This window comes from Globicephala melas, chromosome 17 (genome assembly GCF_963455315.2).
Source record: "Globicephala melas chromosome 17, mGloMel1.2, whole genome shotgun sequence".
Taxonomy (NCBI): Eukaryota; Metazoa; Chordata; class Mammalia; order Artiodactyla; family Delphinidae; genus Globicephala; species Globicephala melas.
This window is the reverse complement of record NC_083330.1, coordinates 8927323-8948081: the sequence shown is the minus strand read 5'-3', so window position 1 is coordinate 8948081 and position 20759 is coordinate 8927323. Positions and strand designations below refer to the sequence as shown.

At 38.4% G+C, this 20759-nt stretch overlaps 1 protein-coding gene across 2 annotated transcripts in view; it reads right to left on the bottom strand.

Moving 5' to 3' along the window:
* Positions 1–20759, bottom strand: part of NKAIN3 (sodium/potassium transporting ATPase interacting 3) — a 523650-nt gene that overhangs the window by 241449 nt on the left and 261442 nt on the right. For both annotated transcript variants that reach the window (XM_060287463.1, XM_060287464.1), the window contains exon 3: positions 16272–16352. In XM_060287463.1, the coding sequence (XP_060143446.1) occupies positions 16272–16352 (81 nt within the window). The remainder of the gene's footprint in view (positions 1–16271; positions 16353–20759) is intronic.

Here is a 20759-nt window from a genome sequence, read left to right as displayed (position 1 = left end):
CAAGTTGGTAGCACAAAATACTTTCTAACCGACTTTCAGTTTCAAAACCCTTTCCACTTTTGCTCTCAATGCTAAAGGCTGTCTATGTTTGAAAGAAGCAAATATACTTCACATCTTGCTTTTTTTCTCTTTCCATGGAGGTTTCAACTATATATATTAGAAGTACATCAACGATTGAGTCAAGGATTTTGATTAGAGTCTAAAAATGCAGAGTGGATTTACCAGGAAACTAAGAAAGTTAGGCTCAGGACCCCTTCCTTGAAAAGACCCCTTCGTTTTCAAAGGAGCCCAGCTGGTAAAATCCCGGCATCCTTAAATAAGCCATTCAGAGGGCAAGGACAATACACTGTACAACGAAGGAGAAACAGGAAACAAAAGGGGAAGAAAAGTAAGGAGTGTGAAGTTAAAGAGAACTGAAAGTAAGCAAGAAAAGGGCTAGTAGGGAAAGGTGAGGGAGCAGACAGTTCAAAGCATGGAAAGCGTGCTCCATGTCACAGGAGACCGCGGCCGCCTCACTACGCTCAGATGCGATTACAGTCCTGCCCTCTGTATTCAAGGCTTTGGCACTTGCTGACTCAAATAACTGCGGATGGAAAATATTCGAAGAAAAGATTCCAGAAAGTTCCAAAAAGCAAACTTGAATTTGCGTGACAACTATTTACTTAGCATTTACATTGTATTTACAACTATTTACACAGCACTTACATTGTATTAGGTATTATACATAATCTAGAGCTGGTTTAAAGCACACAGGAGGATGTGTCTATGTTATATGCAAATACTATGCCGTTTATATAAGCGACTTGAGCATCTGTGGATTTGTGTATCTGCGGGGGTCCTGGAACCAATTCCTTGTGGCTACCTAGGGATTTGTGTATTGTTGCTCTCGTACAGGTGAGAAAACTACAGCTCCCAGACAGTATCACACGTGGCAGAGACAGAATTTAAAGCTCTCCCCCACACCACCTCTGATCCTTTAGCAAATTCTGCCAGTCCTGATTTCCAACTGTAAGTCAGTTCTGATTACTCTCCCCTCTGTCACTGCCACCACCCTAGTCCAAGCTACCTTTATTTCTTACCTGGACCACCAGGATCATCTCTCTATGGGTCCTCTTGCTTCTACTCGTTTCCTATATGACAGTCACACCAATCTTTGATCCTGTCATTCTACACTCAAACTTCTACTGGTTTCCCATTACATTGAGGCCAACTCCAAATTCCTACCATGGCCTATGAGGTTCCTACAGGATCTGGCCCCTACTCAGCTCTCCATACTCACAGCCAGTTAGGGACACAACACAGCATCCCTGCTATTTGTTGTACACACTAAGCATCCTTCCATCCTGGGGACCTGGCCTCCTCCCATATCTTTGGATGACTTGCTCCTGTCTTCCACTTGGGCCTCTTAACTCCATCTTCCCATGAAGTCACCCTCTATCCCCTTATCCTGCCTTTTTTCCTCTTGATAGCACTTAACAGATGATATCATGTCATGTATTTATTTGTTTATATATTATGTCTCTTTCACCACAATAAAAGCTCTGTGAGAGCAGGTTCTTTTCATCCCCCAGTTATATTCTCAGCACCTACAATAATACCTGGCACAGAGAAGATGCTCAATGAATTTGTTGCATTAAAATGTCTGATTCCAAAGCTGAGAAAAGAAAATTTTTAAGCAAGTTGGAACTTCTGTTAAAGAAAATTTCTAAAACAGATCATCTCTTGAAAAATATGTAGAAAATGAACATTTTCCAGTAAGCATTATGCCTCTGGTGCATTTATACCAGCATTATTTCTTGCCTTACATGCCTGACGAAGTGTTTTGATGACTGCTGTCGTGTTTTGTAAAGCCCCTTGAGTTACTTGAAGGAAAACACAATATAAATGCAACGTAATAAACCACCTCTCTGTTTGGTACTCATAATAAATTACATGAGGCTTTTGATGATTTAGTGAAAAATAAAGTAGGAAGTTTCTAAAGGTAAAGAAATAGATCAAGTCAAAAATCATTATACTCTGATCCAAGCATCAAGGGGCCTTAGTGGGTAAACCTATCACAATTTAGAACTTGGAAATTCATTTCCTGATGTTTTCAACAATGGTGAAAGCCTCCTCCATGCAAGGCATTCTGTTAGCTGCCACCATTATTATACCCCAGTCTAATCTTTAGTCAAACAGATAAAACATTGATTTTATTGTCTACAAAGCTAGCTCTAAATAAGCCAACATTTTTCCCCTTCTGAAAGTATACATATATTTTACATTAAAAATATTATAGACAGGGGCTTCCCTGGTGGCGCAGTGGTTGAGAGTCCGCCTGCCGATGCAGGGGACACGGGTTCGTGCCCCAGTCCGGGAAGATCCCACATGCCGCGGAGCGGCTAGGCCCGTGAGCCATGGCCGCTGAGCCTGCGCGTCCGGAGCCTGTGCTCCGCAACGGGAGAGGCCACGACAGTGAGAGGCCTGCGTACCGCAAAAAAAAAAAAAAAAAAAACTATAGACAAAGAATGAACAATGAAACTGTATGATTTAATTGGTTACAGTCACCCAAAGCCAAGATTGTGTAAGTAATTAAAAACTTACGTGTTTGCCAAGAGTGTTTTTCTACTGCCTTAGATGTCAAGACAGTTAAGTCTGCCGAGCCACTGAAGAGCTCTGTCAGTCTTCAGTGTAATGTCTTAAAAGTTGTCCACTCATGTGGACTTTAATTTTACTGATTTAAAAAAAAAAAAAGCCTCTGGGTAAAGCCAGAGTTGTGGTCTAATACTAATCTCTAGCTATTAAACAGTTTGATTCTTGGCTTTTATGGTAAATTTCTAACATCCTATATTTTGCTTTTAATATTAGATATAGAAGATAAAAAAATAATTTATCAAGTGGTCTTCTTGTTTTCTCCTTTTGGGAAAAACATGTGGGAACAAATGATTAAAGGAAACACTGCCATCAATTTGGAAGAGTTTATAGACCCAGCCAGATGGGCAACAGAGAAAGGGTGCAAAGCAGAGGAGAGAAGGTATTTGTCTTAGTTTTCAGATTGATTTCGTTGCTAACAACAATACACATTGACTTGCTTCTCATTTGGAAAACTAAACTCATTTAAAAATATAGTTACTATTGACACCTGTGATTTCAGAAGAGGAATTACAATGACAACCCTGATTTGCAATGTTTAAGCTTGCCAGGAATCTTTGGAGAAGTTGATTAACGTAAACATTGAGTATAAATTTTGAAGTATCTCAAAAGCCCATTTTTTGGTAGTGCTCCAAGAATGATCAATCATAGGTTACCCTTTGTTGTATTTAAATTATGAGATGCTGTATATGATGCTGTATATAACTTCCTACAGAAGTTACCCTTCAGGATACCTTACGGTATCAAATTCCACCGGGGGCTGAGGTTTCCTTCAGTTTACTTTTTTACAAATTCAAATATGAAGAAATTATTGTTACTGACTTAATTGCAATAGGGAAAAGAAGTGGAAAGAAATTACACTAATAAAAATGGGATTTTCCTTTAATCAGCTTCTTATGAATAGCAAAGTAAACTTCTGGTACAGGATGAAAGTGATTATACCCCCCAGAAGGCACAAGACTAAAGAAATAATATAGACAATGATTTCTTCTCCGAGAAATAAAGCCCATCACCATGCTTTCTCAGGGACAAGTGCATTAGGGCACTGGCTGATGCAAAGGTGCTTAATGGTCCCAGAGCAGGTGCATCACCCTCTCTGACAGCGCTCATTTGCATATGCACATTTAATCCCAGCAGGAGGTGTGCACTGAGGGGTCCCCCAGAGCAGAAATATAGACATTCTCAGGTAAAAGCAGTTCTTCATAAACGTTATAACCTCATTCCAAACTCCAGTTGTCAGTGAACAGCTTTCCAGATTGACATCTTAAATCAAGAAAATGTCACACATGTACAGTAACTGGCCTAATCTTTTCTGTAAATTGCTGCCTGTGGTTTTCAGAAATGTAGTAAATTGCTGGCAATTGACAACGTGTCTCCCTGCACGGCTAACTTCACTTCTGCACAGTTAACAAATCAGTCTTAAATTATTCATCAGATCACCCAATGTCTAGGCTCTTCTGACTGTCATTGATTTCAGGGACCAGTAGCCTGTCTGCCTCTTATACTAAAGTAAAATTCATACCATGTTCTCGGCATATAAGATTAATTGTATGTAGGAAATAATAATTACACTCTTTGTCTCAGGATCTCACTTAAGGGTGAGCACAGCTCACTACACAATCAGTGCCTCTGCCGTTCTCTGCTGCCCAGAAGCAGGACAGAGCATCTTCTCACACTGATACTTAAAATAGTCTTAATGCACCCCGATACTTCAAATACACAGAGGAAGTGTTTTCTCTATTAATTTTAGAATTAAGGACAAGCACAAAATGACAAATTATACGTATAAGCTAAAACATAGATGGTCCATGTAGAAATGACACCTTCAAACCATCGCACATTATTCTGGAAACAGGGTCAAATCAACTCTCCAGACAGCTCAACCAAATTGAATTTTTGTTGCTAAAATAAGTGTGGGGATAGAGTGCTTGTTCTGAAAGGGCTTCTTAACTCAAGGCCATTTTTCTTTCAGTAGCACACAGAGGATTTTGCAGGAAGCATGTTTGCCCTTCCTTGAAATACTTTTTGAATCAGTTACTGGCCCTAAGCTAAATAGTGCAGTTGTGCAGTGAAACACTCGTATATTTGAGGAGCACATTTGTCTATTTATGCTCAGGGAAATTAACTCCAGACCATCTCAAAAGGACCTCCAGCATTCTGGCATTTTCTCCCAACTGTTCCTAAACATATTTCCAGGCCACTGGTAGTCATAATCTGTACCTCGAAAGCTCCCTTGTTTAGAGCATGTCCTTATGTGACCACCTCCCAAGGGTAGTGACCTTGGCTCTGATGCATGTAACCCCATGGAGTTCTTTCTCCAATATATGCTGGCCAGAAGAGAGTCTGGAGAAAAAATACGGGATGGAGGTGGGTGGATTGATGAAAATTCATTATAGGGAATTAAAAAAAAAAGTAGCAACTAAAAGCACTTTTCTGGTGGACGGTAGGTCAATAACAGCATTTGTGTTTTAAAGGTCAGCATGGTACTTATAATGCTTTTCTTTACTGAGTGTGTCTTCCTGTCTTCCTTAGGAAACCCTCCCTGATCCCGGTGATGCTATGTTCTCTGTTCTATGGTATCAGAGGCCTTTTTCCTTCATCATCATAACACTGGTTACATTTTCTTGTTTTTACCTATTTAATGTGTGTCTTTCCTATGACATAGAACACTTTATGAGGCAGGAACTGGATGTAGCCCTACTACCTGGCACATTGCTTTGAACCAAGTAAATGCTAGGTTAAATGATCTGTAGAATTATATATGATTGGTCAGGTATTATTTTCAGCTGCATATTTCAAGCCCCCCCCCAAGAGCGCCCCCCCCCACCCCATATGAAAGAAATCTGCGTGGGCAACACAGGGCTGACACAAAAGCTCCACAGCGTTAGGGTCCCAGGATCCTTTTCTCGTTTTACTCAATTATTCTCATGGTTGACATCCTCCTGGTGGACATGGTTGAGATCTCAACCTCGACATCCTTCAGGTTACTTCATAGTCCCAAATGGTTGGCACCGCTGTGATAGCAGAATAGCGGTCCCCAAAGATGTTCATGTCCTAACCCTCAGAACTTGTGAATACGGTACCCTGCATGGCAAAGGGACTTTATAGAGGTGATTAAAGTGAGGGACCTTGATATGCTGAGAGAAGCCTCTGTTATGCAGGTGGGTCCAATCTAATCACCGGAGTCCTTAAAAGTGGAGAACGTTTCCTGGCTGCAGAAAATCAGAGAGACGGCAGCATAAGAAGGTTTGGGCTGCCATCTCTGGTTTTGAAGACAGGGAGGAATGTGGGCAGCCTCCAGAAGATGGAAAATGAAAGCAAACAGATTCTCCCCCAGAGCCTCCAGAAAGGAACACGGCCCTGCTGACACCTTGATTTTATTTTAATTTATTTTAATTTTTCCCAGTTATATTGAGCTATAATTGACATACACTATTGTATATGTATATATTGCAAAGTGATTACCACTGTAAGTTTCATTACCATCCATCCCTTCACAGAGTTACAAAGTTTTTTGGGATTAGAAATTTTAAGATCTATTCTCCTAGCAACTTCCAAATATACAATACAATATTAACTATAGTCACCATGATGTACATTACATCCCCAGGACTTATTCATCTTTTAATTGGAAGTTTGTACCTCCTGACCACCTTCATCTATGTTTCCAACCCCTCACGCCCTGCCTCTGGAATCCACTAATGTGTTCTCTCTATCTGTGAGTTTGTTTCTTTAGATTCCACATGTACGTGGTATTACTCAGTATTAGTCTTTCTCTTTATTTCACTTAGCATAATGCCCTCAAGGGCCATCCACGTCCCCTCAAACGGCAGGATTTCCTTTTTCTTCGTGGCTGAGTGATATTCCTATAAAATGGCACTTTTTCCTTAACTGTTAATCTGATGATGGACACAGGTTGTTTCCATGTCTCGGCTACTGCAAATAATGCTGCAATGAACATGGGGGTGCAGATATCTTTTCAAGAAAGTGATTTAATTTCCTTTGGGTAAATACCCAGAAGTAGAATTGCTAGATCATATGGTAGTTCTATTTTTAATTTTTTGAGGACCCTCCATACCCTTTTCCATAGTGGCTGTCTCACACCTTGATTTTAGACCATTGGGACTCATGTCTGATTTCCGATCTATAGAAGAAGGGTAAGATTTGTATTCTTTTAAATGTAAGATTTGTATTCTACAAGTCACTAAGTTTGGGCCTGCTTCTAAACTGAATTAGCTTTTAAGTAGCCTTTTCAGAAGCCTTCACAATTCTTCTGCTTATATCTTAACGGCCAGAACTCAGATGATCACACCTGTTCATATAAAGGCAAAGGAAATAGTGTTTTAGCACTTGCGCCTCAAACAGGTAGATTTTCCCTGACTCTTGACCAGAAGGAGGGGGAATAGATAATGGAAGATAGCTAGAAATTTCTGCCATCATTTGTTTAATGAAAGAGTGATTAGATGGATGTAGTTGAACACCTACAAAATTAGGAAAGTGATATGATTTTCATAGAAAGTTATATCTCCCATTTGTAAATTAATTTAGCAAATGGATAGTCTTCCTTTTCTTTTAAGTTAGCTAAATTTCACTCAATTTTGTCCCTCCCCGTCTAACTTTAATCTTAGAAATATATGTTTTTAAAGTTCCCATGCTTTTAGGTAATTAAGAACTACCGATATTCGGATTCCATAAATAAGTTCTCAGAGACCTTGAACCATACCAGCTTCTGCAAGAATAAAGTAGAATTACTTTTTTAAGGTCTTCATTTGTTTTCTCAGCTTCATTTCTTATCTGACTGTGAAATATTCCATCTAGTTTCTGAACTAGGCTGAGAATTCCCAGGAAAAAGCCAAATTTTTAAGGAGTCCAGAGCGCTGGATGCTTCAATGTGCTGATTTTAACAGGCAAGCACACTGACAATTCTAATAAATACAACTGAATATTGTTGCTGTACTTCTCCTGTTGTTCCCAAGTCAGAAAACAGCCAAAGGGGGATCAACGCTGAGGGCTTCCAAGGGGTGGCGGAGGGCTCCCCCCGAATCCTGGACACTCAGATACTTCCTGTGTCCCTCTCCCCTTTAATTACGTCACCTTGTGCTTCTGTTCGGTGGTCTGTGCTGGGACCAGCCCGTTCTGCTTCATCTTCTGGGCAGTGTTGCTCCAGGCACTTTTCCTCCGTTTTCCTCTCTGTTGGCCCTCAAACAGGACATGGGGGGGGGGGGGCTGGAATGGCTCCTGCTTCCGGCCTCTCTAACCTAACCTGGGCAGGTCCATGTTTGGCTGCCACGCCAGTCAGCCCAGCTGGTGGGCAGACATGACTTGTAAGGAGCTTCACACCAAACGGCATCTCCTTACAAGGACCCCTAAGATGTCATTCCATCAGCACCTCCCTGCGTCAAGAGAAAGCAAAACACATCTCCATTCCCGCTTCTCATCCTTGACACTAAACTTCTGGCCGATCATTTTCAGTTTTCACATCATTCCCGGCGACTCTGACTGATTTCATCATCCTTCAGTTCCCCCTGAATTCTCCAGCTTATCCTTTCTGAGCCAGGGATCCAGAACTCTCGTGCTGGGGCAGCCAGTGGTCCAGCGCTGGGGTTCCAGCAGCTGCTGGAACCAGCCACATCACAGACTGGATGCACAGATACTTTTAGGGCCATCTGTGTTCAAGGCTCTAACCCATCAGTCTGAAGCCTCAGGCCCATAATTCCTCACGCCATCACAGCCACCCAGTGGCTCAAAGAGAAACTTTCTCTGGGCAAAGAGAACTTCTGAGATATGATTGTTGTTACCTGTGATTTCCCTCCTGCCACTCTCACAGACTACATAGGAAAATTTGATGCGAAGCATTCAAAGGACTTGCGTTTGCCTCTCTCTGAGAGTAGTTGTTGAGTAACTGTTATCCTAGGCCCCTCTGTTCCTGCAGGACCCTCCAGCTCAATATTCATCCGTTATAATGTGACTGTGTGCTGCTATTTTATTTCGCAGTGGTATATGCTGTTATTCTGGTTTAAAAAAGTAAATAAATGCAACTAAATGTGTTTATCTGTCTCTATAATTTTATGAACCGTGCAAATGTCACCTGAAATTCTCCACCGGGATTGTATTCTTTTTTTTGTTGTTGTTGTTGTTGTTGTTTGTGGTACGCAGGCCTCTCACTGTTGTGGCCTCTCCCGTTGCGGAGCACAGGCTCCGGATGCACAGGCTCAGCGGCCATGGCTCACGGGCCCAGCCGCTCCGTGGCATGTGGGATCTTCCCGGACCGGGGCACGAACCCGTGTCCCCTGCATCGGCAGGCGGACTCAACCACTGCGCCACCAGGGAAGCCCCCCCCCCCCCCAGGATTGTATTCTTAATTGACGTTTCACAACGAAGAGATTGTGTCTTCAGAACAAACTAATTAACATCACAAAAAATCCAGAATCTTAACGGCATTTACTCATGTTCTATTCGTACTACATATTGTTCTAAAATGATCTTATGTTCAACTGACTGCATCAAAAATTTTGCAGTAGCATCTTTAAACTGCCTTAAAAACACAGCAAAGCATTTAGATACAAGCTATAAAGTGTGGTTTCTCTGCATATTCCAAAATTTAAAAAAAATAATGCCTGCATGGAAACGTAGCAGCCAACTTCCATGCAGAATGGCTTAATGTTATATAAACGTGGCTTAACAAACTTACATCTATTGGAATAATTATAGATTTATTAAAAATATTGTTCTATTAAACTTAGTGGAAGAATTAGCCAATTTGGAGATTGTCACATCAGCAGCAGCTGTTACGAGTGGCTGGAAAAGACTAAGGCTGGCATGAGGTCAAGGATCTCTGCAAACTCCACCATCAGCTCAAGGTTGGTTATAGAAGTTGACTACGTCCTGTCTTTTCTCCCTGAGGAGTGGAATCAAGAGAAGGGAGGAGAGAAAGGTATGTAAAGGCTGTAAGCCTGGTCAGCTTTGGTGAGAGGAGAACAGGTTTGAATCAGACAGGAGACTAATTTTTTTTTTTTTTTTTTTTTTTTTTGCGGTACGCGGGCCTCTCACTGCTGTGGCCTCTCCCATTGCGGAGCACAGGCTCCGGACGCGCAGGCCCAGCGGCCATGGCTCACGGGCCCAGCCGCTTCGTGGCACGTGGGATCTTCCCGGACCGGGGCACGAACCCGTGTCCCCTGCATCGGCAGGCGGACTCTCAACCACTGCGCCACCAGGGAAGCCCAGGAGACTAATTTTTAATGACCAAACTTGTGCACAGAATCTGTTACCCAGTGTAATAATGAATGGGAATAGGGTTGGAGATGAAATAGTTCGGAGACAGCTTATTCAAAGAAATAAAACCATTTCATGAATATAATCCACTGAGTTGAGACAATAACCCAGTTATTCAATTTTATATATATATATATTTATTTATTTATTCAATTACATTTGCATTGGCTTTGTTCAATGACTCTCATTCTGCAGCAATAAATAGAGTTACTGTTGATCGAATAATACATCCATCTGCTCTTTTGAAAAAACCATTTGAACCTCTACAGAAGGACATAAGATTATCGTACAAACTTGTGATTAAAAACTCCAAACACCACCCAGGCCGCAGCAATTACTTAGTTCATTGTGGTTTCTGTATGTCATTGGACTATAACGTAGCAGCAAATTGGATTTTTTTAGCAAAGGTTTTCAAAATGTTTGTATTTGATGAAATCTATTAAAATATAATACTGAGTTTAAATGTGCTTATAATTTTCTTTACTGTGGAAAAGAAGCTACAGGGAAAACAATTATCTTACCATACAAAGAACACTGAAGATGATATTTTCAGAAGTTATGTTCACTTAGACCAAGGCCAAGGGAAAAAGTATAGTTTAAGTCCTTTGGAATAAGGAATGCATAACTATATTTCCACAGCTTTGCTACTTTTGTTTTAAATAAAAGAACATAATTGCATCAATTAGGTAAAGGACTGTGTAGGAAACAATAAACATTTGCAAGCTTTTGGGTCTCATTTCGATTCAATGCCCAGAAGCAGATTGTGATGGTTCTTCCTTTATAAATCTTTAATAACTGGATAGATGTCCATCACCTCCAATCTCCCATTCCCCCAGTCAATATTACAGACAAAAACATTCTTTCAGGAGAGCAGGATAAATATATACTAATATATTAGTTCAGAACATAAAATATTTTGTTATTCCAGTGAACTGAAAGTTTAAGCATTTTTCCAAAGATTCTCATTGTTACAGATATGCTATTACTCATGATACAGTAAAAAGGATGTCATTCTTGTAGTTTCAAAAGCAGGCATAGTTTTGCTGGGTTTATTGGATGCTACTCCTATATCATTTGCTGATACATTATTCTCAAATACAGACATTTTGTATCCTAGCTTCAGCCCTCCATAAACATCATATTTCAAGGTTCTTTCTGAAAAATGTCTGAGGAAAAAATCATCAAAAGGAAAGGATAAATGCAAGTTTAATACTCATTGCTAGATTCAGCAAGTTGTATTTACGTAAAGAAAGAAATACACTATGCATCACTTATTTAGTTTGAAACTGCCCACAGAAGAAGAATTCTTTGAAACATAAAAATATTTAGAATGTTTATTACGAATAATGGATGGATTGTAAGCAGCTGAAGGGGATTGGGAGTTCTGTTTCCTATGCAATAACTTCTACACGGAACTCTGAATTATCTAAACGTTTGCTACTTGAAAGTGCCTGCCCAAAGCCAAAGTTAGTGGAAGAATCCAACCTTGAAGGAACATGAATCGTGATCAAGAAAGAGATTTTTCCTAGTAAGTACAGAGGAACAACTCAGGCTAGATAACAAGAGTGAGCCTTGAAAAAGAAGAATGATCTCATTGACCCTGCCAGACTGCTCAGGTGAAATATTCAGCTGAAGAGTCTCACAAGAGAAGAGAACCCTTGCGAGTGAATGGTGATGATTTAAGTCAAAAGAGGATAAGAAAGTGCTATTATTGCCATTTGGGGAAATGGCTTAAATTTCTTTTTTTTTTTTTTCACATCTTTATTGGAGTATAGTTGCTTTACAATGTTGTTAGTTCCTGCTATACAACAAAGTGAATCAGTATACATATATCCCCATATTCCCTCCCTCTTGCGTCTCCCTCCCACCCTCCGTATCTCACCCCTCTAGGTGGTCACTAAGCACCGAGCTGATCTCCCTGTGCTATGCGGCTGCTTCCCACTAGCTATCTATTTTACATTTGGTAGTGTGTATATGTCCATGCCACTCTCTCACTTCATCCCAGCTTACCCTTCCCCCTCCCCATGTCCTCAAGTCCTTTCTCTACGTCTGCATCTTTATTCCTGTCCTGCCCCTAGGTTCTTCAGAACCTTTTTTTTTTTTTTTAGTTTCCATATATATGTGTTAGCATACGGTATTTGTTTTTCTCTTTCTGACTTACTTCACTCTGTATGACAGAGCCTAGGTCCATCCACCTCACTACAAATAACTCAATTTTGTTTCTTTTATGGCTGAGTAATATTCCATTGTATATATGTGCCACATCTTCTTTATCCATTCATCTGTCGATGGGCACTTAGGTTGCTTCCATGTCCTGGCTATTGTAAATAGTGCTGCAGTGAACATTGGGGTGCATGTGTCTTTTTGAATTATGGTTTTCTCAGGGTATATGCCCAGTAGTGGGATTGCTGGGTCGTATGGTAGTTCTATTTTTAGTTTTTTAAGGAACCTCCATACTGTTCTCCATAGTGGCTGTATCAATTAAATTTCTTTAAGAATCAAAATACCCACAAATCAGGTACTATGAAAAAAGTGCAGTCATTAAGACACGATATAGAGAAACAAATATAGGTAGTTTTCCTTTTGTGCAAAGGCAACGTGAACGCCAGTACAGAGGAGAAATCAGGAAGGGTTAGTCCATTTCCCCCCCAGGCTTCCTGCCTAAGTTTTAGAAAACCCCTGATCAAAGCTCATGATTAATATAAGTCTACAGAGAATTTCTATACATTCATTTTTTATGTCTAAATTACGCTCATGCACAGTTACACACAGTCAGAATTCTAGGAAAACGTGACACACTGAAAATTCTCTAGAATCAGTAATGTGTAAGTTCCATACATCTCTCAGGAAAAGTCAATTAGAAGAAATATTCACGTAAAGTTTCTACAATTTGGAGTAATCAAAAAGATGCCATAAGGCATCAGCTTAATTTGGGGGGGGATTAAAAACGAGTACAACTTGAGTTCTCAACATAACTTGTCTTTCAGTAGCTTTAAATGTAGCAAATGAGTTGGGTTTTCATGTTTACATTCTGAATGGATTCCTAGGAAGAAAAAAATGATTTCAAGTCTTGGGACTTCCAAAGAAGCAGCAATAACTTATTAATTGTACCCTTGGTGATCTTAAAGTACAGCATGAAAAACAGTCTTAGTGCCTCCAAAGATTCATAAAGTCCTTCCAAGGGGGGCGGGAGGGACAGCAGGAGAATCTAGCTGCAGAAGCATTTCAAAAACGCTATTTCCATGTTGAAGGAAAGGGTTTAATTAATCGTGTTACAGCTGTGAAGTTAATATGCAGATCTGAGGTCCTATCACAAGGGACTGTTACATACTTTTTAAACAAGTCACTCAGTCCCACATTTCCTTCCCTTTTACAGCTCTTGCATAGTAATAAATATAGGTCCCACAGGTTTGCAGAATGAGGATCCTGATGTCTGTTAATTTCTCAATAAAGATGATGATGTTGATTGGCAATTATAAAAACCACTTTTTACTGAAACCTCACAATATGCCAAGATCCTTTCTAAGTTCTTTGTATGAATCATCTTACTTAATTCTTTCAACAATCCAATGAAACTAGTGCTGTGGTCTTCCTCACTTTGCAGAAAAGGAAACTGAGGCTCCAGTAGATTATGAAAGTGCAGGCACTTTTGGTCACCTACCCACAGTCATCCTCAACCTCACCATACATGCACACATTCCCATTTCCTTCAAGTTCTGGAAGGTCTGGGGAGAATCAGGACCTTCAAGACCACAGTGACAAAAGTATGATGCCAAGCTGATGGGCAGATAACAGCAAAGGGAAAAATCTGAAGGGTGTGATCGAGTCCCCTCGGTCAGACGTATGATTGCTCACGGCCAGACGTATGATTGCTCACGGCCAGGCGAGTACACTATTAGTTAATGAGAATGGCTCAGTAGTGCCTGTCATTGGAATAACACCCGAATCCATAGAGATGTTGTGGAAATTAATCTGAATCCGGTCTTTTGAGAAAGATTCACCATTTTAGAATGGACCTTTTGGGCAAAAATCAAAGTAGAGGGAGGTTTCTATTAACCTATCCAAGTGGGTAATTCCAAGAAATGCCTTCATGAACTAGCAGGAGATAGAGGGCTCTAGAAAGTTAGTATATAAACTAGCACACACGGACGAGGAATATCTTATGAAATGGGGTACAACCTGGAAAAAATGGCAGAGGTGCTTGGGTTTATCAAGGGTCCTTAACTCTGCTCTAGTTTTCAGCATAGATTCCCTACAGGCTGGAACTGAGGCTTCCCTGTGGCTAGCCAAGGAGAGGTTACCAGCCTTTGAAACAGTAAATAGAGACCAAGAGCATCTCTTTAGGATGCTCCTTTTGGAGTCATCTATCCTATTTATGGTCTAGAATACTTGGTTGACTGCTTAATGGCATTTGAACGGGTAATGAAATGAGTAACTGGGACCACTATACCCATTTTTTTAACCTTGAACCCAAAGAAACGAGGAAAAAAAAATCCTTGACATGCACATTGATATTAGAAAAGCAGTTACAAGAAACAGTTCACAAAGGTTAACTTGAGCCGTGGAGGGAAATCAGCCTTTGGGGGAACAAATCAATGCTACCATTATTATAGTTTTTAAAAATTAAAAAAAATCACATCACAGGATTATTTTGCAGCTTACCTGAGTTACCATATTTGGTAACAATGTGAAACACCAAACAAACCCTGATTACTATCTTTACTGGAGAAGCTGGTCCTGTTTTTATATTTCACAGAGACTTTCCGGGTTCAGTACTTTGCCTAAGGGCCCATAGTTTATAAGCACTAAAGACAAGATTTGAATCCAAGACTTATGATTTGAAATTCAGTCCTCTTTCAACACACTATGATGCCAATTCCATGGAACAAATTTCCTCTGGTCTAATTTATTCCAAACCAATTAATAGAGAAAGAGATAAAAGATGATTTCCGTCCAGTGAAATAAAAGTATGACTTAAAATGACCAATCAAATCATGAATTACAAAATGCTATGGGTTGAAAAATGCTATGCTTAACTTATTATCCATAATTATTTTATTCATAAAATTGCATTTTAAAATTACTTTATAATCTGCATGTTACAGATGATAACTGGGCACTGATTTAAGCACTGTCTTCTGTCTTAGAAATTAGGTAGAGGTAAAGGTAGATGTTGGTGCATTTGTATGTAACTCAGAAATGTCATTTCTGGTTCCTGAATACATTTGCCAATGTGAGAAAATGATGACAAGTTCTAATTATAAAGTTATTAGAGTGTAGAACAAAGAGTAATCACCTCTGGAGGTTCTGGAGAAAACGCTTCAGGGATATTTGCTGCTTGGCTAAATCGAAAATTCTTTGTTAGCGTATGGACTTCAGTGGAGCCTAACAATTCTAAAAGTCTCTGTGTTGGTCAAGGCAAATTTTCTGAGATCTAAACCACAAATGCTACTTAAAGAAAATTTGAGACTATCATACAACAATAGAATGTTTGCACAAATATAGTTGATAACAAGAAATCTAAAAGATAGATTACAGCTTTCTTATTCTTTTGGGAATTATACTGTTAGGTTTCTTCTCTACGATTTCAAGTGGGAACTGTGCTGGTTTATGAGAAAAATGCTTAAGAAACATAACTAGAAACTTAACCCAAGATGCTCTTCCATTTGGATGGTAATCAAAAGATGATTCTGTAAGAGTCATAATGAAAATTATGTGCTTTGCTGACATGAGCTCTAGACAGACAAATAATATTCGTATCACGTTGCATCAAGACAATTCTTTTCTGATCAGGATTTCACAATAGGAATCACTGCACTGATGTATGTAGTTGTCAGTAAACGTATGCTCCATTTACTATAATGAGGATTTCCTTCTCTGACAAACTTTATTTTTCCAGAATTAATATTCAAGCAAAGATAGCAATTTGCTATTCATATTTGTTACATTTACATCTTAGTCAATCCCTTTTCCCATTTCAAACACAAGAATGTTCAAAGCCATTTTTCACTTAACATATGGGGCTGTGGTCACTGGGACATTAGGCCTTTTTAAACTGGACATGAGGATACACTGGTAGCTGAGTTCCACGACAGCTTAACAAACTAAATCATAAGGCCATTATTTCAGAGTTTCATTGTATTAACATGTTCCCAAGGTTATTCTTTCTAATGGTACCCAAACTCTTTTTTGATTAGTATCCCATTTGTAATGTTTCTTAGATTACTATATATCCTTAGTATTCCATTTGTAATGTTGCTTAGATTACTGTATACATATATATATTAGTATTCCATTTGTAATGTTACTTAGATTATTTATTAGTGTATTCTTTTTAAAAGTGTACTTTAAAAGCATGATGGACTTACCTTAGAGAGCCCACCTACTTCCAAATAGAAGCAGATAATGAAAACATTCCAGGTGACCCAGAGGGCAGTCCATACTGTATACTGGAAAGAAAGGGTGGGGGGAAGAAAGAGAAGAAAAATGTGGAGATGAAAGGCATGCATACTAAATAAATCGATAATAAAAATGTCAATAAGTGTGTCTTCTGGGAAGAAACAGGGCACGCTCAGAAAAGAATGCTCCTTATGCGGTCCCCTAAGATCTCTAGAAATTAAAAATCCAATAGTTTCTACTGCTTTAAGTAGATGCCAATAAAACTAGATTTATTTTTACAGTGCTTTGCCTGCTTGCAGTTGCAAGTTAAATCCAAGTGCTGATTTGATTTGTTTTCTGACTACCAGGTTTTCCAAGGGACACAATTATGCAAATTTTCTGGGGGCTATCTACCTAGCTAGCTATCTTCTAGTTGCAATAAATCATCAATGGTTTAGGAATGTTAGTCAAAACGCTTCACTTCCATATCCCTGAATGAGGACCATGTTTGAAAATGGATGTATGGAGTAAAATTAACAACCTTTCAACTGTTGGACTATTTTATTGAGTGGAGTGTATGCCCCTACTATAATGATAGAATATAATGTGATTATGTAAAATAATTTTTAAAAGCACACAAGTTCTAATTATGGTAGGATTAATAAGTAAATCCTACTTATTAATAAGTAGGATTAAGAGTGAGCAAATAAGCAACATATTTCCATAATGGGAAAATACCTTCCAATCACAACCAAAAAACTCTAAACATGCCAGCCTTATTGATTAATTGGTTTTATTAATGTATTATGTATTAGGAAATGCCTTCCTCAAGAGTATTAGTCAGACTGAATTAAGGTAGCCTTAGATCAAGACTCATCAACAGAGAGGTCTTAGGGCTCTATTCATCCGGTCACTTTCTTAGGCAGACAAAGACACTGAGGTCTGGAAAGCTGACATATAGGACGGCTTGGATGACTCGGGATGGAACTTACCATGGCAACACAATGAGCAGATCAAATACAACGGTTTGCTCATTCATTTTATTGTACTGCAAAAATCTATGAATTCGTAACTTCTTAAACTGGCATACTAATTAAATTATTGCTTTCTATTGTTAAATTAAGATAAATGTTGAAATAACTTATTAGCTATTGTTAAATTAAGACAAATATTGAAATAATTTATTAGCTTCTTCTATGCTCTGCCAAATAACAGACTTATGAATTTTAGACACGGTATAAAATAGCCACGATCTTATTACAAACCTTATCAGAAGCTTTTCAACTTTTTCTAAAATTCAATTTACATTTTGTATCTTTGTCATTTATGATTTTTTTAAAGAATAATACATTAAAAAAAGAATAATACATTTATAATAATGAGTCAAGGCTCCAAAATCACTGGAAATTTAGAGGAGTTGGAAAATATATTAAAAAGTTAACATAAGTTAAAATATATATTTAGGCTTTTGGTCATTGCCGACATTGTTGACCTGATACCTTCCGCTGGCAAAGCCTTCTAGTGTGAGTGGGTTTAGATGTTTCCTTAAAAATGCACCAAATGCATTCCTCTGAACCACAAAATATCCCCATGAATATTGAAAATAGCTAATCTACATTCTCAATGTTTACTTTTTGCAAACTGATAAAGTCACAATAACCACAACACATTTTAAAGATGCTGCTAGTCAGATGGCATCTAGTATCTGATATTTTTCATCCTAAATCAATATAATTATGGGTATATTTGATTGACAGAGTAGTGCAGACCACTCATTCAGGAGGAAAAAGCCAGTGATAAAGGTTAAGGGAAGGACATAAAATAAAGCAAGACTAAAGTAAGAAAATGCACTGAATTAACTGTAAAACCACATGATTCTTCATTATTAGGACTGCAAGCCTAAACCCGTAAGTATGCTTTTAGAAAAGTAAATCAACTCATAGTTATAAAAAACACATAATAAAAAATTCTACTTAAAATCATAGCACAAGCTTAGTGATTGAAGTGTATTCTGATCCCTCACAAGTTGTCCTATTGATGACACTTTCAAACATTCAAAGATAAAATGATCAGGCTGAGTAGATTCCAACCCTCAGCTCCGAAATTCCTAACAAGAGTTACTCCGCTGCTTTCTGCATTCCTGGTACTGTGATAAGCACTTTACACAGATTAAGTCGTCTAGCCCTCACATGAATACCAAAGTAGAGAGGAAATCATCTGATCACCCAGTTAGTGTCAGAGTTGGGATAGGCACTCGGGCAGTTTGACTCCAGAGCTGGGGTGCTTGGGCATTACACGACAGTCTTCATTTTAAAAGATCTTAGGAAAAGGACTACAGATTAATTTGCAAGTTAACACTTCCCCAAATTCTGCAATTTATCAAACAACCAATTCACCAGATTACCAGTTTACCAAAAATTCATTCATATATATTCTATAACTGGTTATGTTTTTGAAATGCTTTCTTCTGTATTTTGCTATTGTGTCCTGTGTTATATAAATACGTAGTTTTTTAAAAAGCAATATTGTAATTTTCTTTATTCTAATACACTGGTTTGTTGAGAACAAAGGATACCTGTACAGGTGAATTTTGGACTGTTATGAGATGGAAACCATATACCTCAATGTGCACCTGAGACTCAAGTCTGCACGCAGAGGTAAGAGGAAAGGATTTCTAGCAACACGAATAACACATCCAAAGGAATTTTTCCTAAGCAGAAAGTATTAGAACCACATATGGTATAAGACACTGGCTATCCTCCCTCTCTTCTTTTTGACGTGGGTCAATTTATTTATAATGCAACTGAAACTAGAATAAAAAAAAGAGACAAACTACATTTTTAACAAATACCTTTTGGTTATCATGGAGTATGCCTACAAGCTCAGACAGCCACATAGATATACTTGAAGTATAGAAGACTTAACTTCTCAAAGTAAAAAAAAAAAAAAATCACTCTGTATAATTATCTATCCATCTGTTTACCCATCATCTATCTATCTAAATATAATCTATCAACCTATTTATCTATCCTACTTTGCTTATGTTCAGTACACATATTTTAAATCCTAATTTAATTAGACAATGCCCATAAATACGGAAAAACATCTATGTGTTCTCTGTGGCTTCCTGGATATTGCATAGTTCTATGAAGATATTTCAGCATTTTTTAATTGAAATGAACTTTACCAGTCTCCCAGCCTATTTCTTTCTCATAGAGCAATTAGTCCATAACATAAATTATTTTCACTTCCTGAGCTTGTCTGTTTTCCAGTTACCAGGAAGGCCACTCATTCATTCATTCATTCACATGTGTATCAATCAGATACAATATTATACTCAATATGTTAGATTCACTCAAAAAAAAAGTAGTTTCCTTGCTCACCCATTGTTCTAATAGTTTCTGGAGTTTAGTATTCATGTCCAGGGGGAAATAAATCTGAGACCACTGAATGGAAACCTAACACTCTTAACTGCCATGTTGAGCAGTAACTCTGGAGGGAGATTTATGATGACATAGTAGGGATATTTCCCTGTATAACAATTCAAATGAAAGCAAGTTGCAGTTCTTTGGATGTGGACATTTGTATAAAAGTCCAAATAACTAACGTATGGGCCTAGCATACTTACTTGGCTTTCTTTTTTTAATTTTTAAAGGAAGCTTTGAGTTACTTTTAATTCCAATGTTAATCTTTATTCAAAAACTGTCAAGTTAGTTAATATTTCTGCATTTAAATTAATGTAAAACCGCTTGATTAAATTATTATCCATGAAATGATAAAGATTTAAATAATTGTAGAGCAGAATCTCTGTCTAGAATTCTTAAGTAAGAGTTTAAAATATTTGACATAGGAGTGAAGCAGACAGGAGTAAACAGCTGATTCCAGAATGGTGCTTTTTATGACTGTTACATATGACTTAGCCCCCACTCTGCTTCATTTTGTCTACAGCCAAGGAAACACAAAAGTGCATTCAAATGCTATGATTACACTTGGCATCCCTAATGTATATATCCCACCTTGCACCTTAGCTAAAATAAATTTTAATCAGCGAAAGAGTACCCTATGACCAAGTTGGTTTTATCTTCTAAAAATACATGTAGAAGTAGTAAACTGTACCTTCTCAGCAGTGATGGTAACCAAAGGGGAATTATCTCTCTTCCATTTTGTGATTTGGGTGAATTTTTCTAACAGTCTTTGCAATGGGACCTCCTCAAGACAGTGTCAGGGGCCCACAATGTTATATTTATTAGAAAAAAAATAAGTCAAGGAATAAGTCAGCTAATGGTAGGTGCAGGCAGAGCGGCACATACTATTTTATCTTATAAATCCTGGTGTTCAGATTGAAAGAAGCAAGGCAGTAAGGCCAGCTTCTTTTGCAGAACTATTGTTGCCATGTTCTGAGATGAGAAATCACCGTCTAGTCCATCCAGTAAAATAATTTCATCCAATAACCTTTAATTAATTTATTATTTGTTTAA